This window comes from Equus asinus, chromosome 5, assembly GCF_041296235.1.
Source record: "Equus asinus isolate D_3611 breed Donkey chromosome 5, EquAss-T2T_v2, whole genome shotgun sequence".
Classification (NCBI taxonomy): Eukaryota; Metazoa; Chordata; class Mammalia; order Perissodactyla; family Equidae; genus Equus; species Equus asinus.
This window is the reverse complement of record NC_091794.1, coordinates 48,260,967-48,286,201: the sequence shown is the minus strand read 5'-3', so window position 1 is coordinate 48,286,201 and position 25,235 is coordinate 48,260,967. Positions and strand designations below refer to the sequence as shown.

The 25,235-nt window shown below is 39.2% G+C and overlaps 1 protein-coding gene across 6 annotated transcripts in view; it reads right to left on the bottom strand.

The window, feature by feature from the left end:
- PLD1 (phospholipase D1) overlaps positions 1-25,235 on the bottom strand; it is a 201,646-nt gene that overhangs the window by 77,170 nt on the left and 99,241 nt on the right. For all 6 annotated transcript variants that reach the window (XM_014866815.3, XM_070509440.1, XM_070509441.1 and 3 more), the window contains exons 9-12: positions 20,053-20,205; positions 18,531-18,680; positions 17,636-17,719; positions 6,285-6,366 (exon numbers count right to left, since the gene is read on the bottom strand). In XM_014866815.3, coding sequence (XP_014722301.2) covers positions 6,285-6,366; positions 17,636-17,719; positions 18,531-18,680; positions 20,053-20,205 — 469 coding nt within the window. The remainder of the gene's footprint in view (positions 1-6,284; positions 6,367-17,635; positions 17,720-18,530; positions 18,681-20,052; positions 20,206-25,235) is intronic.

The following is a 25,235-nucleotide window of genomic DNA, read 5'->3' as shown; positions in this document are numbered from 1 at the left end:
GTTCTTCAGAAGTCAGCCTTGCTAACATTCTAAAATCCCCGAGTTTTAGCAGAAGTGCACAAATTAACATTTATCCAGCCTTAGACCTTGAACCTAAAAGAAAACAGACAAGGCCTTTGTGAGGGTCAAATTAAATCAAAAGTGCCTGGTAAACATTAACATGCTCTACAAATCACGTTTTAAAATTAATATTAACCATCAAAAAGACAATGTCCAATGGCTGGGAGTATAAAAAAGTATTAGCATTTTCCCTTCTGGTTCTGAGTGGTGACAAGGTTTTAGGCTGCGCTAAATTGCCCCACACCTGGATGCCCCTCCCCTTCTCCTTGTCCACTCATAGGGTTCCTCCTCCAAATACAGTTCAGAATGTATCCCGCCAGGAAACTCCATCTTACTTACCCCCACTTCTTACATCGTTTTTTTACTTTTTAGGTTTGCATCCTCAGTATTCCTGTGCAATTTGTAACATTTTAATTTGCATTCTCTACACCGAGAAACTCTGAAAGCATTCTGAAACATATTGCATATACACTGGGTAATATAGCCACACCTAGCCATTTAATATCCTAGAGATAAAAGAGAAGAATTTTTCCACAACACTTTACAGAGTATTAGAGATGCAGGCATATCTAATAAACTATAGTGACAAAGAATAATTTAGTTACAGTTTAAATTAACAGTCCATGGCAATTAGGCATTGTTCATAAAGGAAATTTGGGTCACAAATTTAAGAAGCCCTACTGGGTTGAACACCTCTAATTTATAAGAACTGATTATTTTTGCAATGCTAAAAAATGTGAAATAACATAAGAGTTAATATTTGTAGGTTGCAGGACATAAAACCTTAGACTAAACCAAACACATACACAATTCCCCAATATTGCTCTGCTCATACTAAGAAGCATGTTTTGGCTCCTACATCCTTATAATAACACATCACTTCAAAATACTAACACTCTATCTTTCTTGGTGTTAGTAATATCTGAAAAGTGTATACATTTTTGGAAGGACACATTAGGTAGACATTCTGGGCTGTATTGAGGAAATCTGAGTACGAGGAGAAGACCCATTCTTGTTCTGAAAAAAATAGGATAAAAAATACATATGTCTCTGTTTAACAGCTGCCTTTGGAACTTGCTTATTATTTATTATAATTATGCAGTGTTTATTGCAATCAAGTACATAAGTACAGACTTGAGTAAAGAAATAAAGATGTGAAAGTGTAGGCAAGAAGTGAACAGGTTAATTTCTAATGGCCTGTCAGTGAGTGCTCTGCAATGAACCACGGATTGACGCTCTAAATGAAAGCAAGGACATTATTTTATTTTTCTCCTCTACTGTTCAGATTTACTTTGCTGTTTGAAGATTTTAGGATTCAGCACTGAATAATAGTTACAAAAAACAGCCTCCCGTTAAAAGATATGATATAAAGTTTAAAACCCAAAATTTCAACCTAAATTATAGAACATCATGCTGGACATCTTTCATCTTAGTTCATTTGCATCAAATGGATGAAATCCTGCTTCTTAGGCTTATGAGGTTATTACTCATGAAGGACAGTAGTTGCAAATTAGGAACTGGCCTAAATCTTGCAATTTTCCATTTACCTGCATAACTAATGGATTTTTGAAATAATAGAGATGTTAATGCTAATGGATTACATAATTACCCTCCATTTATCAACACCTGACATTTTCTTCCACACTGTGTCTTTTCTCATTGAAATAAATAAAGTCTAAAGGAAGTTGAGACTTTTAAGTCTTTTTTGCTTAAAGACAAATGACTAATAAGGAAGTAATTAAATAAAAAAATTCATTTTTATGTAGTCTGGTTTACAATTATTTACTTACATCATATCACAATAAACAGTTAATTAGAGACAAGATTTCTGTGACAATAAAGCAATAAGCATCTCTTCTTTTCGTCAAGGTATACAACACTATCATAAACTCTGAACAATAAAGGGCAAAGGAAAAAATGTTCCTTGGGAATGAAGGCATTTGCCACGTCATAATAGTGCAGACTTATACAAAATGTGGGAAATACTTGTGCCAAAGAAAAGCCAAATTGGGGGAAAAAAAGGAAGGGTGTTAATTCTGTAATTTAAAAAATACGCTTTTGAGGCATCTAATATTTTACCAATACCTTTTAGGAGGGGGAAGGGGAAATTACCTTCTCCTTAGAGAGGAAGAAGAAGATTATCAATAGGGGAAGCAGGAAAATGAATGGCCAAGAGCAGACTGCGCAATGCCTTGTTTCTTATCTCTGCTGACCTCAACCAACCCGAAGGTTCCAGAGAATACACTTCATGAAACCTGAATCCCATAATTTCAAAAAGATGAAAGTTCCGTCCTCTTTTCTACTTACTTTTTAATCAAGTAGAGCAGACACAATACTATAAACAGTATGAATTTTTAGGAGCTTTACATATGCAAAATACATGTGAAAACAACAAAAACTTAAAAATTTTTATAGTTGTTTTATAGTTTGTTTCTGAGCTAGCTTTTTCTTTGATTGTTCAAAGTACTATGACCAAAACATTTTCTAAAGGCAGCCAAGTCTGTCCACTGCCTCAGGGTAGTTTAGTTTACACAACCCCAGGATAATCATTAATTTTACCATTTGTCAAGGACTTCCCCAGGGGGGGTAATCTTTTAGGAAAATGAAAAGTTAAGGACAAAAAGAAACCACATCCCCACCATTTAAAAGCAGGCAGCATTGAGATGTAAGAGCACAAATGCTTATGCCCTCCCCTTTTTTTTTTTACCAGTTTTGTTTAAAGCACAGTGTTCAAGTTCGAAGACCCTCTCTCCTCTTCCCCACCATGCCCTTCTAGCCCACTACTTTGATAAGAATCCATTTGATTCTTCTGCATGAAGATGTGATGGTTCACCTTGTTTGACAAACCTGGACGTCTTTCCCTCCTCTTGGTCACTGACTGCAACTCTAGAATGTGCCTTGTGGTCCAGGACAGAAAGAAACTAACCTGATGACAAAACCTCCCCCTGAGAACCTAAACCTTTTCCTGTAAGTCTCCAGGTGGCTGCACTGGACGATTCCTTTGGTGCAAGTCTCATCAGAAATATCACCCATTTCTAAAGTGGGTATATACAAATTGGGTACAGGATACAGTTACCACAACTATGATGCAATTTATCTCACCTCTTAGTGAAGTAAATGCAGAACTGTGGAAAACCTGGGATGCTCATTTGAATTATAAACAGTCTGCCTCTCAAGTTTGGCTTACATTGTTTTAAATGATGGCACTGCACATCAGAAGGCCGAAGAAACAGGAAAATATCAACTTGGTTATTACTAGAGAAACAAAATATTGTACTTTTTCCCTAAGAGATGTTTACCTATATCTTGGCTATGGGGCAGAAACACTAAATTCCTCCCCCCAAATCTACATAATCAGATAGAAGAAAAAAATCATTCATTGTAATCACCCTTGTGGACCTCTGGGACCCATTAATGCAAGAATAAATGTTATTTTCAACCCAGTACTTTGTGAAGCTAGTGGCTTTCAGAAACTAAATTATTTATGCAAAGCAGTGTTTATGAGTATATGAAATGTCGATTTGGAATGATCCGGGTGTTAAAAATTTATGACCAAAATAATAATATGGTGTAGCAAGATTAGGGAGGAGCAATTCTGCTAAATGTACCACTGAGAAATTAATATTTAATAGTATTACTATTTCCTTAGGAAATTTTTAAAAAATCATTATGTGCAATTTAAAAATTACAAGTTTCAGGAAGTGGATGAAATTGAAACGAGGTGCCATGGTGTTCACCTGGGACCTCACCAGGGTTCCTGGGCCACAAAAGCAAAGAGAAGCCACACTAGTGCTCAAAAAGGCAGTTGGACAGGGACGCTGAGGGGAACAAACAAGCACGTGCAGCTCACATCGGGTACAGGGAGGGCCTGCAGGATCTTCCTCCTGAGCCCTAGCATCAACCAGCTTTCTCGAGTTTTCTTAGGTGTCCTGTAGACACCTCATACTCAAGGGAGCTAAAATTGAGCTCTCCAAATCTGAATTCTCCCTACTTCCTCCCACTACCAGATTCTCCTTCCCAACACACCATTTGGATCAGACCATCCATCCTCCACCGAGCCCCCTCCCAAAGAGTCTTCCCCACTGTCTTCCATAAAGTCAAACCCCTGGCTTGGCTCTCAAAGCCTCCCCACCCCAGCAGCAGCCTGCCTTTCCAGCCTGATCCCCATCCTTCCTCTGCTGAACCCGGGGGTAATCAACCTTGTCACCATCCTGTGACTGACAAAGCTTTCCGAATTCCTGCTTCCAGTACGTCTCCCTACCACATTTCCTACACCTAGAAACTTCTTCTTTTTAAACTTTTGCCCATCCTAAATGCCCTAAATTCCTCATGCTGGGAGGCTTCCCTACCAGACCTATGCAGTGCCTTCCCTCCTGCCTTTCAAGCTATATCCAGATTTGTCTCTGGACCCAGTTGACTTGTGTAGGTTGTTTTTGTGGGTGTTTTTGGTGAGGAAGATTAGCCCTGAGCTAACATCCATGCCAATCTTCCTCTATTTTGTATGTGGGATGCCTCCACAGCATAGCTGATGAGTGGAGTAGATGCACACCTGTGATCTGACCCCATGAACTTGGGCCACAGAAGCAGAGCACACAGAACTTTAACCACTCGCCCAGGGGGTTGGCTCTGACTTGTGTAGATTTTTAAGCTCCTATAGGTCAAGAATAATGTCTTTTATTCATCTACATCCCCATTTTATTAGCCAAGTGCCCTATAAATAGTAGATATTCAACAAATACATGTTGATTGAAACCTAAAACAGTAAAGTATCGGATAAGTACCACGAGAAGAGGATTTACTTTTATGACCGATGATTGCTAAGCAAGCCTGGAAAAACTTACTAAACTGGAATCTTGAGAAGTGAGGACAGTGCCATTTCACAGAGAGAAACAAGGAGAAAGTCATAACCCATTCAATACCTAGAAAGCAGTTTGTAAGGCTAGGACTGAGCCCAGGATGTGAGTCCTTCAGCAAGCTCTCCACGGGCAGGGATGGAATCCTATTTACACACATGGCATCTTCAGTAATTAGCATAGTACCCAGCTCATAGGAGACGTCGGGTAACTATGTGCTGAATTATTCAATGAATATGCAAATAATGCTTTTCAGGCCCATAATTTCCAATTTTGTGAATGGAATTCTGTTGAGACAACAAATTAGACTAGCCACGAAAATGATACTGTTTGGCACGACAAGTGTCTGAAATAAAGATGATCAACTTCTTTTGCCTTCAATACTAGCAGTAAGGTCTGACTACATCTATGGATATCTGTGAAAATCCTAAAGTAAAAGTATGGGGAAAAGACATTGAAATGAGGGTACAGGTGAGGGGGGAAAAGGGTTAAGAATGCTGAGGATGGAAAAGGAAAAATGACTGATGGCCTGTGAGAAATAGAAAAGTCCCACCCCCAATTACTTAGGATCTACAAATTCTGCTAGAGTGTTTAATGATAGAATAAAAAAGATGAAGACAGTTTCAAATAATAGTAAAAAGGATAGCACTCCCTAATTTGGACATGGTTAATAACAAATTCAGATCTATTCTAATTCAACCTAATTTAACTTGGTTGAGAGCCAACTATATAAAAATAATTTCGTTAGAAATATGAATGTAAAGTAGTTGTTAGTGAACCTGTATTGCTACAGTTATTTACTTTTTATAATAAAAAGAACACACTCAATGCTCACCTAGAATCTACAGGGTCAACTGCCCAGGAAACAATTTCACATTATTACCCTGAACTGTCCCCAAACTGGAACCAAACACCACCAATTCTTAATGTCCCTCCTCTTTGATATTCTTCCACATCAGCTTGGCCCCATCTGACTGAAATCATTCTACAGATGACTTTGTCTTTTGCTCAAATGACAGAATAATGAATAAAATAAAATGCTATGTTTCATTTCATCATTTATTATTCAATGATGAAATTTTATTACAATTTTTTCCTATAAAAATTACTGCCCATAACTGGTTAAGGAACAAAAATGAGAGTTGCTACTATAGTCCATGCTGTGAATTAGGCTAAAATATTTATGTACTCAAGAGTAACAGGAAAAAAATCGGAATCAAATGAACTTGAAAACAGTACGTATTCTAGTTCTTGTCAAACTCTAAAGAAAAATGTTATAAGTATGTATGAAGGGCTTTGAAAAAGAAAAGTCACTTCAGAGGCAATAAACATTTAAAAAATCATATCAGCATTTCTTTGGAAAGTACATACTGCTTTTCGTTTAAGTACGTAGTCCAACCTCCACCGATTTCCTTCAACCACTGGGCGTTTCAGGAAGATTTCTGGGCTCAACCTGAAATCAGGAAACCAAGATTCCAAGTAACTAAAACAAAATATCAAGCTCTAATTGTGTCATAGGAAGCAAAGGCAATTTAAGCCCAAATGCCATCCTCCTCCTCCACTGTGGCGGGTCATCCAAAGTTCTGCTATGGGTCCATGGACAACTTCCTACGGGAGCAAGAGCATCTATCCACACAAAAGCCAATTTAGATTTCGCTCGCTCTCTCTTACTCATACAGGCAACACACACGCATGCAGATACTGTTGAATGCCCAGCCAACAGCCATTCTCTTCCTTCGCCTTCCTTGCTGTCAGAGCCTACCTCCCACTATAGAGTCTGCATGTTCTAAATACTTGCTCTCCCAGACTCCTGTGCAGCTAGAGCGTGAGGTGACACAACCTGGACAATGAGATATATGAGGAGGTACATGAGGGATTAATGGGAAAGTTTTTCCTCCTTGATGAGAGAGACACACACACAAAACAGGAAACGCAGCTCTAGGACAGATGTTGTATGGGGATTTGATGCTTAGGGCAGTGCAGCCACATTGAAATTCTAAGGGGAAGACCAGAAGCCTGAAATCACGGAACTACTCCACCATCTCTAGGATTGCTTCACTTTGAATCCTCATTAAATGAGACAAATAAATCCTCATTGTTAAAATCACCTTTAGATGAGCATTCTGTTACTCCAAGGAAAAAGTGTTCTAATTGATAAGCATAAACATTGACTTCCTATACCAAAGAGTGGTGTCCATGGGAGCTGGGCTTCCTGAGCAGGGAAGAAGGCAAGTTCGCTGAGAGATGATTATTCAGTGTGAGAATGGAGTCCTGGGCTCTTCTCTTCAGCAGTGCCGCAGGCAGCTAAGAGTACAGTAAACTCACTTTTTCCCTTAGAGTTGAGTTCTAAAGTCAGTGTCTGAGTTAAATCTGTATGTGATGCAACTCCTCTGGAATGAGGAAAAACAAAGAAAAGATGAACAACAAAAAAACCACTTCATCTGCTGAAATGCTAGGCCTAAAGGGCAGGAGTAGACTGGGCAAGGATTAAAGCCTCATAGGACACTGGACCGGAAGCTTGCCTTGCCAGAGAGCCGTGTGAGCAGGGTTTGAAGGAGCTGAAGAGATTAAAAGAAATAATTTTATGCTCTATTTCATTCAGTTAAAGAAAATACAAACCCAGAGATAAAGTATCTGAAGGAAACACATATTGGGTAAGATAAATCAGTTAATAGACAAATGGAGGTGTACGCACAGTAGAAATACTTGCATACTTAATTCAGAGTAGGAAACAATTCAAAGGTAATCTATGTCCAAACAAACAAAAAATGCAGCAATTGCTAGGAAAAGATCTGAGATGAATTAAAAAGAGGCCTGTTTTAAGCAGAAAAGTGCATCACTGTGCACCACTCATTCACTGAAGGTAGGAGATATCTAACAACATGTATGTACTTGCAGTTTTTTGATGTACATGTTAATTAGGGACTCAGAGGGCTTAGTTTTGGGGCTACGTTTAATTCTATACTCTGCAATTAAGGCTTTATTGTCCTTTATTTACTACAATCATTGTGTACTCCGTATGCAGAGTATTCTGCTGGAGACTTCAGAGGATCAAAAGAGAGCTCTCAAGGAACACTCGATTTTGAGGATAATGCATAAAAAGATAAAAGACTGATAATCATGCTATAAACAAAGTGTAAACAATGGTAAAGGGAGAGCAGCTATGACTCACAAGCATCACTATGTCAGGCTCTTTACTAAAAAATTATTAGATAAGCAAAGTTCAAAAGAATTGTATAATATTGCTTTTCATTGGGTCTGGGACATCAGTGATTGTAAGATGCATCATTCCTGTGTATATCACTAAGAAAGAAAAAATGATGACAGTTATAACTCTAAGATGTTATTGAGTGTAAGAAGCATCTTGATTTCAGAGATGTTAAAATGTGCTTTTAAGTAAATGTTCCTCTTAGAAGATTTTATAGCTTTATATGCTTATATAAGAACACAAAGTTTAATATCAATGATAAGAGCTTCCATCTTAAGAAGACAGAGAAAAGAACAAATTAAACCCAAGCTAAGAAGAAGGAAGGGACTAATAGATAAGAGTGGAACTCAATGTAATATAAAATAGGAAAGCAATAGAGAAAACTCAATGAAACAAAGAGCTAGCTCTTTGAAAAGATTAACAAAACTGATAAACTTCTAGCTAGATTAAAGAAGAAAAAGGGAGTTTGATTATTTTAGATTCCTCATGTAAGTGGCGTCCTTCTGTGTCTGGCGTCCTTCAGTTAGTATAATGCCCTCCAGGTTCATCCATGTTGTTGTAAATGGCAGGATCTCCTTTTTTTTTAAAGGTTGATCAATATTCCATTGAATGTTAATAACACATTTTCCTAATCCATCCGTCCCTTGATGGGTATTTAGATTGATCCCATGTCTTTGAATAATCTGCACTGAACATGGGAATGTAGACAACTCTTTGAGATCCTGATTTCAATTCATTTGGACATGTATCCAGAAGGGGTTCTGCCAGATCATATGGTAGTTCTATTTTTAATTTTTTGTGGAACTTCTATACTGTTTTCCATGTTGACTGCACCAACTTACATTCTCACCAACATTGCTTCCTTGAATGGTGGTTACCAGGGGCAGAGGGGAGGAGGAAACAGGGAGGTCTTGGTCAAAGAGTGCAAAGTTTCAGTTATGCAAGATGATCAAGTCCTAGAGATCTAGTGTACAGCACAGTGCCTATGGTTAACAATACTATATTGTATACTTAAAAATTTGCTAAGAGGATAGATCTTATGTTAAATGTTCTTTTCACAAAAAATGAAAATAAAAATAAATAAAAAGAATGGGAAGGGGCCAGCCCAGTGGCGCAGTGGTTAAGTTTGCATGTTCCGCTTTGGTGGCCTGGGGTTAGCTGGTTCGGATCCTGGGTGCGAACCTATGCACAGCTTGTCAACCCATGCTGTGGCAGGAGTCCCACATATAAAGTAGAGGAAGATGGGCACGGATGTTAGCTCAGGGCCAGTCTTCCTCAGCAAAAAGAGGAGGGTGGGGGGCAGATGTTAGCTCAGGACTAATATTCCTCAAAAAAAAAAAAGGATGGGAAAAAACTTTTGGAGGTGATGGATATGTTTATAGCATTGATTGTGGTAACAATTCTACAGGCATACACTTATCTCCAAACTCATCAAGTTGTATACATGAAATATGTACAGCTTTTTGTATGTCAATCATACCTCAATAAAACAGTTTTTTTAAAAAAAGATTAAATAAACACATAGTCATAGTAAAAAATATATAATATAATCTCAGATGGAGAAATACATAATTTTATATATGCTATTATATCAACTTTGCAAAAAAAGTATGCTTGTACACAAGTACTGGAAGATAAAAAAATAAAAATGTGATAACTTGGTTAAAAAAAGAAAAAAAGAGAAGCAAAAGTTATCAATATGAAAAAAATGAAAGAAAGACACTACAAGGCCTGCAGACATTAAAATAAAATTAAATGGATAATAAAAGAATATTACAAATAACACTATATGAATAATTATGACAATTTAGATAAAATGGACAATTCCCTTGAAAAAAATAAGTTACCAAATGGAAGCAAAAAGAAATCAAAACTCTAGCCCTATATCTATTAAAATATTAATTCATAATTTAAAACTTTGTCACACAAAACCCCCCTACAGATCCCAACAACTTTATAGGCAATCCTACCCAAACTCAGGAAACAAAGGAGGGGGAACACTGACTATCTCATTTAATGAGGCCACCATTATCCCAACCAAAACCAAGCAAAGACAATCCAAGAAAAGAAAAAATTAAGAACAATACCCCTTACCATCAGAGGTAAAAGTCTTTACCAAAACCCCACAACTTATAAAAAGGATAATAGATCAGGACCGAGTGGGGTTATCCTAGGATGCAAGGTTGGTTTAAAAGTTGAAAATCAATCAATGCAATTCACCACATTAACAAAAAAAGAAAAAAAATATGATCATTTCAATAAATGTAGAAAAAAATTTTGACAAAATTCAACACCCATTCACGATAAAAATTCTCAATAAATTATAAGCAGAAAGGAATTTCCTCAGAGTAATAAAGGCACCTATAAAAAAATTTACCCAAAGCATAATAATAAAAGACTGAATGCTTTTCTCCTACTACTGAGAACAAGGCAAAGATGTCCATTCTCTCACTTCTATTGAACATTTTACTGATGATCCTAGCCAACGCAATAAGGAAATAAAATAAAACAAAACAAAATAAAATAAAATAAAAAGCACACAGATTGGAAAGGGAAAAGTAAAACTATCATTATTCACAAATCACATAATCATCTATGGAGAAAATCCTAAGGCATCTATAAAAAAGCTACTAGCACTAATAAGTGAATCAGGCAAGGTTGCAGTGCATAAGGTCAATATAAATAATCAATTGCACTTCTATATGCTGGCGGTGAACAATTGGAACATGAATTTTAAAAATTACCAATTACAACAACATAAAAAAACATGAATAACTTAGGGATAAATTTAAAAAATGTGTGCAAGACTTGTATATGGAAAGTACAAACAGTGCTGAGAAAAATAAGATCTAAATAAATGGAGAGATATACAGTGTTCATGAACTGGAAGACTTGACATTGAGCAAGAAGAACAGAATTTGACGTACCATGTAAACAGTGATGATTTTAGCTTTTTCTCCCCCTCTGATTCCTCAGCCTGGAGAGAGACCCTGGAAATGAGCATTGACACTGGTAGAAAGAACACCAGGGTAAGTTCTCTAGTTCAGGCTTGAGGAGAAAGAGTGGGATCTTCTGACAGCAACAGAGGTGGCAGCGAGGGGCCTGAAAGCACCAAAAACTCTGAGGAAGTGGAACTTTCCTCTCCAACTGGAAGAGCTGTGGTTCCAAGAGGACGATGTTAATATCCATTGTTTGGTTCTGGACAGAAGTGTCATTGCAGAAAGTGTGGCAGAGCAGGGTAAGTAAAGAGCTATCTTTCTAGCTAGAGGACTAAAAAGGGAAGCCACAGTGAACCCAAAAGTAGTGGGGAGATCATGGAGAGGGTGGAGCTCAGGAAAACAAGGCTATAAAGTTGTTTAGGAACTTCTAACTCACTCCCAAGCTGCCCATGTGTCGATTTGATCCTAAATGTCATACCAAAGAGTTTGAGAACTGAAATAAGAAGTAGACCACTACCCCAACTGGCCACTAGGTGGAGCACATGGGGGATAGATCTGAACAGCACTGCAAAGGCTTTGAAAACAAAAGTGACATTGAAAACACATAGATAGAAGGTTAGTTGGAACTTTGTGCATGAACCCAAATGGGCCAATTGCCTGCTAAAACAAAAATATCAACATTCTCCATAAGATTTAAACAAGACCCAGAGTCCTAATATTCAAAACTTCCAGAATACAAAGGAATATTATTTGGCTTACAAAGAAACAAAAAAGTCTCAACTTGCAGGAAAGATGTTCAAAAGATGCTAATGCCAAAATGAGATAGATGTCAGAATTAGTTACCTTAATTCTTTGTCAGACATTACAAAAATGTTTCAACAAGCAAGGGTGGGCACTGTCAAAACAAATGGAAAGACAGAAAAGAAGAACCAAAGAGAAATTTTCAAACTGAAAAATACAACTACAAAAAACAAACTCTCGCTGGACAGGCTCGATTCAGAATGGAGGTGACAAAGGAAAGAATCAGTGAACTTAAGGATACGTAAATAGAATTTATCCAATCTGAGTAACAAAGAGAAGACTGAAAAATAATGAACAGAGCCTCGGAGACCTGTGGGACAATACCAAAAGAGACTATTTGTGTCATTGGAGACTCAGAAGGTGAGGAAAGAGAGAGAGAAATGCACAAAAAAAGTTTGAAGAAATAATGGCTGAAAAATTCTCAAATTTGATGAATGACATAAACCTACAGATTCAAGAAGCTCAGTGAACCCCAAACAGGATAAACTGAAACATCATAATCAAACCATTGAAACTAAAGACAGAGAGAAAATGTTGAAAGCACTCAGGAGAAAAACAGTGCATTATTTAGAGGAACAGTAATTCAAATGGCTGTGAATTTCTCATCAGGAACCATGGAGGCCAGCATGAAGTGGAACATCTTGTAACTAGAATGTGTAAAGTTCTCTTACAACTCAACATGAAGAAGATCCAATAAAAAAGAGGGGAAAAAAGATGTGAAAGTGTTTCAAAAAAAGCTAAACAAATGTCCAAAAATCACAGGAAAATATGCTTAACATGAAAAGATGTTGCTAATGCAAATTAAAACTACAGTGAAATACTCCTACATACCCTTTGGAATGGCTAACATTTAAAAAGACTGACAATATCAAGCACTAGTAATGATGAGGAGAAATGGGAACTCTCATACGTTGCTGGTGGGACTAAAAAACAACCGCTTTGGAAATCAGATTGACAGTTTCTTAAAAAGTTAACCAGGGCCAGCCCCAATGGCCTAGTGGTTAAAGTTCAGTGCTTTCTGCTTTGGTGGCCCAGGTTCGGTTCTTGGGCGTGGAACCACATCACTTGTCTGTCACTGGCCATGCTGTGGTGGTGGCTCACATAAAAAAGAGGAAGATTTTTATTTTTTATAAAAAAGAGGCAACAGACATTAGCTCAGGGCAAATCTTCCTCAGCATAAAAAAACACAAAAAAGTTAACCATACATTTAGCTCTTAGTGTTGACATAATATAGTAACTGAAATCAACTTTCTAAGACAACGATTGGCAAACTGTGATGCACAAGCCAAATCTGGCCCACAGCCTGTTTTAGTATGGCCCACGAACTAGGAATGGCTGTTACATATTTGAGGGTTTTTTTTGAGGAAGATTAGCCCTGAGCTAACTGCTGCCAATCCTCCTCTTTTTGCTGAGGAAGACTGGTCCTGAGCTAACATCTGTGCCCATCTTCCTCTACTTTATATATGGGATGCCTGCCACAGCATGGCTGGCCAAGCAGTGCCACGTCTGTACCCAGGATCCGAACCGGTGAACCCCGGGCCGCCGAAGTGGAATGTGCGTACTTAACCACTGCACCACGGGGCCAGCCCCTACACTTTTAATGTTATTTTAAAAAAAAAACAAAGAAGAATATGCATCAGAGACTATCTATGACCTGAAAAGCCTCAAACATTTACTATCTGGCCCTTTATAGAAAAAGTTTGCCAATCTTGTTAAAGTCAGTGGTGTTCGAATTTTTTGTATCATAATCCACAGAAATGCATTATACATCCATCCCAATACCTCTATCCATCCATCCATTTACTACTGAAAGAAAAACTTCACAAAATAACCCTTACTAACACTTAAGTTGCACCTTGCCTTTCTCATTTCTTTCCTTTTCCTATCCTATCCCATTCTTTAAAAAAATTCTGATCATAACCCAATAAATCATTTTAATAAATAATTACTAAACAGTCTCAACCCACCATTTGAAAAACACTTATAACATTAAAATCAACTTGAATGTGTCCTCTCACTTAGAACAGTCTTAGCTTGGGAGCCGGTCAATAATGCAACGTTGATTTTGTTTTTTATTTTATAGCCTGTGTCTCCAGCCCAGTTTCTTACCTGGTTCTCTTCCTTTTATAAACTCCCCCTTTCAAAATCTTTGTTTACTGTTTTTCTTCTTTATTCTGCAGTTTTATTAATCCTGTCTATCTCTGACGGGTTTAAGGCACAGACTCAGTACAGAGGCTGGGACAGACCCCACCCACACCCACCCCCGACAGGCCAGGCAGAGAACCAGTCTGGGCCAAGACTCAGCACACTTGCTCCACATCCCTGCCGGCCAGAGGTCATCAGAATCACCACCGTCAGGGAGAGGCTGAGCTAAACCACACTCTGGACCCTTCCTAAGTTACAGCAATTTAGCAACAGAGCTGGAAGGCACATCTTGGTGTCCTCGTTTTAGGACTTACTCCCAAGAACATCGGATAGTTAGCTCGTAGGTGACGAGAAACAGCACCAAGCACAGAAAAGATATAAAACAAGCGTTCTGCTGGTTGATCCAGATAAACAAATGAAGAATGCTGACTCCTCTTGATGTAGAAACACTCCTTTGGATACCTTCAACTTCTAGCTGGGATTTACTCTTTATCTTAGTTTTCAGATAATCTGGGCTGTTTTAACAAATCATTACGTCTTCTAACTTGACCTTAGAATTTACCTCTTCAGAAAATTTCTCCTGACTATACCTACCCAAATCTGATTACTACTTTATCCAGCACCTTAAGAAAATTCAGTCTGCACTTAAAAGAACCTCAGAGTACAAAGGAACTCCAGACACCACGCAGCGCAGCCGGCTCCTCTGAGAGGACCCGTGACATGTGGGTGCTGGGGCAGACACACCTGGAGCCAAGGCAGCACCAGCACACGCCCACTGTGTGACCACGGCAGTTTCCTAACCTGCCTCGTTGAGTCTCAGTTATCTCATCTGTAACACAGTCCCTGGCATCTAGTAAGAATTCAACAAATGGTAGCTCTTAGTGTTAATGTTACTTCGATGATGCCTTAGAAACTACCCCTTAGAAAGGTTAACATGACTTGCCCCAAGTTAGTAATAGTCAGGCTCCTAAGGTGGTCAGAGAAGAGACTCTCACAGTTTCTCTCCTGGATCACAACCATAACTAGCTAAATGGTCTCTATAACTACTGTTCAATTCATTTTCTACACTATTACCCAAACGGTCCCTTTTAGAAAACAAACTTGATTAAAATTCCCATGCTTAAAATTTTTCAGTGGTTCCCAGTGTTCACAGGATTAAGTGCAAACCCCTTAGCAGCTTACCCAGTGCCCTGCACAATTTGGGCCTAACCCATCTTTTGAGTGTCGTCTCCACCCACCAACCCAAAGGATGCTATGCTTAAGCTGTACAAACCTCGACCATCCTCCAAAATTGCTGCGTTCTCTTGCACTTCTATGCCTTGGTCCTGGCTATCCCTCTGCCTGAAACACTCACCTGTCTGTATCTGGTCAACTCCACCACCCATGGCCTAAGCCAGCGTCTCTTCAGTGAAGCATCCACAGCTTCTGCAGGCTCAGTCACTGTCCCTTCCTCTGTGCGCCCTCCATGCCTTCTGCTATGTTGATCCTCATCACTGAGTTTTCCCCAATCCATTGTTTTACATATGATTTCTCAACTCTATATCGTTCCAGGGTAGGGGCTGCGTCTCATTCATCTTTATACACATGGCCTAGTTCAGTATGTGTCCAGAGTGAGTGCTCACTAAATAGCTCTGGAATAAATGAGTGAATAAATTACAAATGAACTGAATAAATTACAAGTAAATTAATGAACAAATAGAGCCAAGCATTTCTAGGTCCCAAGTTGTTTCTCATTTCACTCTGCCTGCCTTTGCTTGCATACTAATTGCTTTAGAAACATATTAATACAGTTTTCACTTAAGTATATGATGTCTCTTGAATTAGATGAGAAGCTTCTAAAGGGCATGTTCATCCTCTAACTATGCTTTTCACTCTCTCACTTCCAACATATCAGGGTTTGGTTAAATTTCTGAATGCTCCCTTTTGCAATATACTTGCATGACAAGATTTGTCTTCACTTGTCATGAGGGAAGATACCGAGAAGGTTTTATTTCAGAGTGTTGTAATAAGATGTTATCTTAGTGCAGTCACGAAAAAGAAATAATCTCCTGATTCAGTTTCCTGTTGACAGGAGAAGAGAAAACATTCAGGGTTCCATCTCTTTAGATGTTTAAGTGACAGTCTGTACTTTACTGTTCAGAACTTTCAAAAGAGATATTATTTTCTTGCATAAAACACGAAAATATGGGCTCAATGGAAAAACTATTTTCAGCCTCTTTCATGTCTTTGTCCAATTTTCAGAAATATTTTTAAAGGAATATAGTACTACTGTGAGCTTGAATTTACTATCCTAAGTGTTTAAAAGTATTCAACCTAAGAAATAGCTCCTAAGTATGAAACTTTCTCTAATTCCTGGTTAACTGACTGAAGAGACAAAATTTGGCAAGAATATAAAGGCCGAGCATAAGCTCCTCCACAAACATGAGAATAAAAAGGTTCTCAAACATGCTGACCGTCACACACTTTATCTATTGACTAGATCAATGATTCTCAACCAAGAGCAACTTTGTCCCCTCAGGGCACATTTAGCAGTGTCTGAAGACATTTTGGTTATCACAACTGGGAGCTTGCTATTGGTATCGAGGGGGTAAAAGCCATGGATGCTGATTGTGCTAAACATCCCACAATGTACAGAACAACGCCCCCCACCCGCCCCCTGCCCCATAACAAAGAATTATCTGGCCCAAAATGTCAGTAGTGCCCAGGTTGGGAAAGCGTGCCCTAGATTTATAGATTCCCACATCACTGAGGCAAAATAGTAGAAGAAGATGAGTTCACATTCTTAATTACTCTCTCCTCCCTGCAAAATCTAGAATTAGGAGGAAATAAATTATGATGATATTTTCACAGTTCATACATAAGGTAGCATTTGGAAGGAAAGAGGATAGGAAAAAATAAGGGGCATTTCAAGCAACTAAGTTCTTAGAAGGAAAATACATTTTAGACATTTTCATTTCCACTGTAGACAACGTTGGCTTCTGCAATGGGTTTCAACCGTCCAGGCAGATGGGTTATTGGAACTAAAGTCAGACTATAAAGCCTATACCGACTCCAGGAGGAAATTTCCCAAGAGCTAAATGAGTTTTAGATATGAGAATTCCAGTGGCTTTAACAAGCATTATAACTCTCATGGACGTTTTTAAAGGGGATCAGAAAGTTGAAACCTGATAGCTCTCCATAAAAGCTGACCAGGCCTGGGCATTACCAAGGACATTTTAATAGCAATAGGCAAATGGAATTATTTCAACGTCAAAGAGACAACTCAGAAGAAGTATATTCACCATACCTGGTGACAGACGTAACAAAAAGAGGAAAGACGCCCAAGAAAGATTATGTTCCCTTACCTCTGACGTAATCTTTATTAAAATGAATACTTAGGTATCTGCTTCCAAATGGAAAGACAAAAACAAAATGGTTCAAGCTAAACATGTTAAGAATATATTTGGATGCCAAGTTTTTTGAAAAGACGTTTCACTGGAGGCTATTACAATTAATTGGTTGAGACTTTGGCCAAGCTCTCTGTGGGTACTGCCGGTTTTCACAATGTACGGTTCTGGAACAGCACGACGATGTTGTATATTTCTAAACATAGAAACCTCCAGACAAAGTCCCCGTGGAAAAATACTAACCACCAATCTGTGATAAAAATCTCTTCTTTGGCCTCTTCCATTGCATTGGCCACATCTTCAAAATATCCTTTGGCATTAACATACCTGAAAGACAAGTTTTTCATTTCGTTTTTTTTTTCACAACAACAAAAATAAGTAAAATAAATATATCCTTTTGTAGAGCAAAACATGGAAGCCACTGCCTAGAGCCTCCTCATAATCACCAGTTTGCTTTGTGTAACTACAAAACAAGAATTGAAAATCCCACCTTCCATTTGCTATGTAGGGAGGACTGTCAGTAAAAGAAATAAGAAACCGGATGCTTCTCTGCTTAGAGAACAATAAATTAATTGGTCTCAGCATCATACGGGGTCAGACGAATTCTCCTACCCTGCTGAACTCACACATGGTTGCTCTTCTGAGACTAAAACCAGACCAGTTTCCAATTCACGGAAAACAGGCTAAGCATGATTTTATTTACAAGAAATATCTAGCAAGTAAATTCTCTTTCCTCAATTGTGGCTAATGACTTAAATAAACCTTCCATTTGCATCAGTAAGAAAATGTGTAGCCACAACTAGAAGGACCCACAACTAAAAATATACAACTATGTGCCGGGGGGCTTTGGGAGAAAAAAGGAAAAAATAATAATAATTTAAAAAATGTGTAAAGTTGACTTTTAAAATCAAACTTCAAAATCTAAAGCTAGCTACCCAAAGCTTGATGTAAAAAAAATCTTAAAAACAAAAATTGGAAAACTAACCTATGCTCAGATAGTCCTACAAAGAGAGGCTCTTTTCAAAGATAATGCATAATATCTCTTTACAGCTTTGAACATTGATTCCAGGTGAATTTAGACCACAATAATATGAAAAGCTACAACTGCTTTGACAGTCTCAAAGCAAACAGATCTTACCATTTCGCTAAAGTGTTCTCTTGGATAGCAGCGTATGACCCAAATCGATGCTCTCTGAGAAAGTTGGTGGCGTGTTTCTGGATGAATTCTTCTATAGCGCCTGCCCACCACCGAGCATGTCTATAGCTATTGCATTTTAAAATAAGTGTCCTTCAAAGAAAAGCCAAATGTGGGAAAGAATGGTCACTCTGTGTTCAGTTTCCTCAGACAACTTTAGAGATTAAACATGCCTTGCTTTGTTTCGATACTCTAGCAAACAAGAGTTGAAAAATTTAGGCAAAGAGTATCTTACTGATATCAAAAAGAAGACTTCTAAAAATTTTTGGCAAGATTTAAAAATATATTTAATGCAGCAAAAATAAATTTTCGGGTTATTTATTCACTCATTCACTCATGCAAACATGTGTGAAGGTACTTACCGTAGGCCTAGAGCTGTGCTAGGCTGTGAGGAGGACACTGAAAGATAAGTGGAGGTCCTGCGTCTAAGGGTTAGTTAGAGAGTTGTTGGCTCCAGTAGAGGATATATTCCTTAGTACCGCCTGGTGTCCATTCCCTCAGCTTCTGAAACATCATCCTGACTGTGCTTTAGGGGAGCGAGCCCTCCCTGTTCTGAGTCCACCAAAGCTGAGCACAATGGCGTATTCCAGCCCCATGACCCCAAAGACTGGTTCCAGGATCTGTTACGGCAACCAGTGAGAATTGTGGCCTGATTTCTATGGCCCTCCAGAAAACCGAAATGCAGTACCAGGAGGAAGGTGTAATGGCAGCATCTTTGCATTTTTAACAACTGATCTTGAACCTTCTACCGTCAGAGAAGATCAGGAAGTTCTGAATCTTTTTACACACACACACAGGCAAATGTATATTGGTAAGCGTATATATATATATATCTCTCTCTCTGTCAGTCAATGTGAGTAAAGAAAGAAATGTATATATTTGTATACGTGAGGCTGAACTTTATAGAAACAAATGTAATGTATATATAGAGAAATAGACATACATACTGCATAACTACAATCTTCCAGAAGGAAACATATATATCAACACACACACACTCACTAATAAAATCTACAGTAAATGTACACTTGAGTATTCTTTCAAGGTATCTTTCTTAAAATCTGTGTGTAAACAGAATTTTTGTAAATCAAATCACTTTGTAAGTATTTTGTTAATTAAAGGATATCAATTTATAAAGTAAAATTTATTTTTTAAAAATGGGAACTATCACTCCTTAATTTATCTTTTTGGTAAATTGGTATTATTGAGTAGTCAATTTTATTAAAATAGGCGTATATCAACACAGAGAATGGTTTATTCTGACTGTTGCAAATAGGATATCCTATTCTTAAAAATATATACAAGGAAAAAGTAGTTTCGTTACTTTTGATTGAGGATGAGTTCTAAATGACAACTGTCTAACATTTAAATTATTTCACCTCCTTCTTCACTTAAGGTTGGGAGAAAAACTTTGTTTTTAAGAGATTTTTGTAGGAACTCTTTTAAAAATATTTGAAATTTCTACCTTGAAAGATTATCAATTCGGAGTCCATATTTCGTCTCTGTGTCTTTCCTCCCCACCTTAATTCTGAATTCTTTATCTACCAGCAGGACGGAGGCAATAGCACCGCTGTCTGGCTTCATATACAATAAAAAGGAATCTTTCACTATCAACCACCTGTAAGAAGATAATAATTATTTTTAAAGGTGTATTGAATTACTGAAACAAAAAGAACAAATTAAGACAAGTCTGAGGTAAACACTCTTAGCAGGTGATAGACATAATTTTATTTTTTACAGGGGAGATTTATTTTTTAAAAATCACTATGAAACAAACAAATAAAAATCCAAAATCTTTCTATTATGTTTTTCTATGAAGTACTGGCACCAAGCAATTCAAAATAACTCAAACACTAACGGCAAAGCCTGGAAGAACGTCCCTGGTATCGGCAGGTAGCACTTGTGGGAGGTAGAGAAGGCCCCCCAGCTGGTGGAAGAATGGAATGAGCTGCTGTTTGCTAAAATAAACTCTCATAAAAGAGGCAAGTAAGTCTTTCAGTAAGTAAAATCCCCCCTTAAAAAATCCAGGAAGCATCTAACAAGCCACATCATCTGTTGTTCATTTCAAATTATGTGTGGTTTTAAGGACCATTAATAAATGGCACTCAATGGGATATGGACTCTCAAAAGGATATTTCCATTCAATTCAATCTATATTTATAAGCTTCCTAATGGAAAAGTACAGTGATAAGCGAGGACTTAGGGCAGAGCTGGAAATAGCACAAAGATAAATCACACATCTTCTCAAAGGAGCTCACTAGGCTGGTGGGGCACAAACAATGATTCTAGGTTGAATGGGATAGGTACTAGAAGGGAAAAGCAAAGAGTGATGGGTGGAAGGAGGAAGGAGTCCTTAGCTCTGACTAAGAGAACGAGCTAGTGACAGTCTCCCGGAGAGGTGGTGTCTGGCGAGGCCAGGAAGGATCCCATCAAGCGGAACCTCGTACTTGGGAGGTCAAGGTGCACATCCCACGGGGAGGGAAGAGTCAGCTGAGGCCCTACGGTGTGGAAATGCTGCATGTGTTGGGAGAAAGGTTAGTGAGGCCAGGTCTCAGGGAGTGTAGTTAGGCAAAACGGGCAAAGGCCACATCGAGGAGGGTCTGAAGGCCATGCACAGGAGGCTGAGTTTCTATCACAGAACCAGTATTTCTCAAACTTGCCTGATCATCAGAATCTCTTGAAATGCTTCTTAAAAATAATAGACTCCTAGGCCCCACCACGGATTCATTAAAAAGGGCTGACAATCTGTGTTTTTAACAAAAAAACAAAGTTGTTTACTAATTAAGGGAATCCTCGTGCCCTGGTAAGGTAATAGAAGGATAATATCATTGGAACAATGTTTTAGAAACAAACGTAGGAAGGAGAAAGAGGGATGTTGTGTGGCAGGTTAGCAGGCTACTGCAATAATATAGAACAGCTCTTCTCACACTTTACTGTGAACATGCATCATCTGGGATCCTGTTAAAATGCGGACTCTGCATTTCTAACAAGCTCACGGGCCATGCTCACGCTAGGACCACACTTTGAGTAGAAAGGATGTCGATGTTAGGCATGACATTGACAGTGGGAACACAAAGGGGGAAAGGATGGGATCAACTTAAAGTGAATACAAATGCCAGCTCTGTCATGCTGCATCTAACACCACATATTCAGATTCACCTGCGACTGTGTAGTGATCAAATGCATGAGCTGATAACTGAATACAGTAACAATGGGCATGTTCCATCAAATATTAGATAAAATGAAGCACTTGATTGGATAGGTAAGGCCAGAACACCTGAACATAAGTTAAGTAATATTGTAAATGTAACATAAGAAGTCAGCATTTAAAAGAAATCCATAATAAATCTGTACTGAAATTGCTAGCCGCATTATGTTTTAGTGGCTTTATAATTTGGGATTTAATGTAGACAAATCTACATTGATTTCTACACAGTTCCATTTCATTCATTTGTTTTTCAAAATATAGGCTGTCTCCTTCCCAGTAAAAGGGAATGGGATGGATTTAGGATAAGTTACAGGAAAGGACATACATGTGGTATAGTTAATAAAGGGAAAACATCCAGGTCACAGAAAGCAAACACTGAACCGCCACACTGATATAACTATGGTGCTGGTACGCAATGTGAGTCTGAGTTCCTGGTTTTTCTTATCAAATGAATAAATTAAAGAAATAAAGAGGTCTCCCCCCCAAAAAAAACTAAATTCCAAAGGAAATTTCTCATTTGGGACCTAACATAAGGCAACTGAACGATATAATGGATAACAGTCTCAATAATTTTCAGCAAATGCAGAAATCACACATTTTATAAGAATTCTCCTAACACTGCTTAAGATAAATGCCAAGGCCACGACATCAAATGGTAACTCAGTGATTCTGATGCGGCTGAGTTTTGAGTCCAGACATGTAGCTGCCTGTTGATAAAACTCAGGCTAAAGGCTAAAAGAGATCAGATGGATGAGATATCTGCTAAAGGTCCTTCTTTAGCTGCAGTCCCTTCTCCCAGCTTGGCTTTTGATGCAAGCTAGAGAGCCGACGGCGTGGCATGGGCCCAGAGCACTATGTGTGCTATGTTCCTGACTGGGAAGGAGGCATAGGTTTTTAAAACCACAGCTGGCAGGTTTACCAATCTGAGAATAAAGTCAAACATAGCAGACTTGTGAACTTGCCTGCCTAGAAGTCAAGGATACCTGAATGGTGTCAGAGCCAGAGCTGGCCAGAGCTCCATACCAGAGACAACAGTGTGGTATGACAATGGGATGACCCCTACCCAGGTGTACCAGCTCCCATCATTGCCATTACAAAGCAAATCTCAGCGAGGCTCCTGAGAGCACAGCTCGTTGCATAACCACCAGGGCCAAGGGCTGCAAAACATGTCCTCAGGAATAGGCCACCAGGCACCAATGTGCACATGTGCCCTGCACCAGGACACCTGCTGAAGGAGGGCTGCACCATCGTCAGGAATTGGCACTTTCTCTCATTCACAGAGAGATTCCAAATAGGCCCTAAACAGCCTTGTTCAGCAACGAAATGATATGGCTGGGTGTGTTGCACGGTCAGGGCACTGCTCAACTCTGGGGGTGCCATTCACGTGGCATCCTAATGAATGGTTCTCCCCTGCCCCTCCGAGATGTGGCAGCCTGGAAATTCGGAATTGTTTAGTAGTGACAGTTGGATTTTGAAAGCTGAATGCAAAAGATAATGGTTTCTGTTTTGACAATGATGAGTTGTTCTCTCTAATAGTCATTAGATACGGTAAATTGATTCTTGGCCTTTATTTAAAGCTCCTCTTAATTATGCCATTCATTAGAACTCTTCTGATTTCTTCCTTTCTCTCTTTTGTCAATAGTTTTTTTTTCTTTAACAGGAGGATATGTATCAAGAAAGGAATCCAATCCATCAACCAGCCTTCCGGGAGTCGGCACCAGCTACACAGGAATTAAGCATCTGCCTTCAAGTCAGCTCCCTGGGCTCCAATCCAGCTCTGCCACTTGCCCCACTGTGTGAATCTGGGCAACTGAGCCTGAGGGCTAAATCTAGACAATGAGGGTAACAGCAATGCCCAGCTCAGAAGAGTTTGTGAGGATTAACTGAGATGATTCACGTACATGTCTTAGCACGGTGCCTGGCACCAATAAATAGGAGCTGTTATGAATATTCTTGCTCTAAACAAGGTGAGACTACGGTCTGTCCTAACGAGATGCTTCCAGCACATGAGCCCACATGAGCTGGCCATCACCTTCTCAGCCTCATCTCCTACTGTTATCTCCCATCACCTTGGCCTGGCTGTGCCTCAGTCTTGCCAAACTTGTTCTTTGGGCCTCTATGTTTCCTATTCCTCTGCCTACTAATTGTTTTTTCCAAATCCTCCTATGGGTGGTCCCTTCCTGTCAGTCAACATTCTGCTTAAACGTCCCTCCCCAGAGAGGTCCTCCCTGGCTACCAGATCTAAAAAAGCTGTCCCCACACCCCTCACCCTCCACTCCATCATGTTTAGTTTCTTCATAGCATTTATCACTGGCTAGAAGTATTTTTTTGCTTGCTTCTCGTCTGTCTCCTTCACTAGAAAGTAAGACCCATGAGAGCAGGGAGTGTGTCTGTCATGTCCACTGGCATCTTCCTAGAGCCTGGAATAATCTGCAGCAGCCCAGAGCAAGCTAACAGGCAAAGCAACCCTCTCTCCTAAATGATGGTACACGATGGGTCCCAGAGAGTAAGTGAAATCATTTAGGCATCGTCACTGTCTACCAATTTAAATTCTTGGTATAGCTTGTCAAAATTGCCTTTAGCGAAGCTATTTTAAAGTGGAGTTGGAGGCCTTTCCAGAGAAACTGCTTTGCTGTCTTGAACCTCGGACTGGGCCAAAACGGCAATTGTTTTACAAGCAATTGTTTGAGAAGTCAGCAGGAGAACGGACACCACGAAGACTGAGGATCATAGACTTTCTGAAGATAGAATCAATAGTCAATCAATGTTTAGCCAAGACTAGCTCTCTGCCTGCAACTCCAATTAAAATTCTTTGTAATACAACCTCTCTTCTTTGCCTTTAAAAGCCCCGACATTTACTCCCTAGGGGGGCAATATTTGGGTTCCCACCTGAATCTGTGGCCCCGAAATAGCAATTTTTTGATCCCAAATAAACACTTTGCCTCTTAAACTGGTTTCTGTTTTTGTACGTTGACATATGGTGCCAGAAAGCGGGACATGGAGCGATCTCACCTTCACAGACCAGCATCCCCTGGAAACGGGTTTCATACCCTGTGTGTGCTCATCCACTTCCATGGACAGTTCACTCCTCTGATCATGGGACCTTTCAGGCTTGAACCTCCCTCCCTTTTGGTGAGGTCTTTGCCTTTCTTTGGGATTCTGGGGCAATAGCCCAATCTGGGGTCAAGTGACCAGGAGACAAGTGTCTCTTAGCCGGCTCACAGCTATCGCCATCTGGAAAGGTTTCTCTGTTTAAGCTGGCTACAGTTGTTGCCATTTGAGGTTGTGTTCCCTATCTGGTGAGTACTCAAATCCTGTCTTTTGTGTTGTTTGTCCAAACAGCTGTTTGGGCCAGTGGGCCAGAAGCACAGGGAATAACCTGGGGCTTGCAACTGGCACCTCTTTGTCTGATCATGCTTTAACATGGGAATTTCATCTTC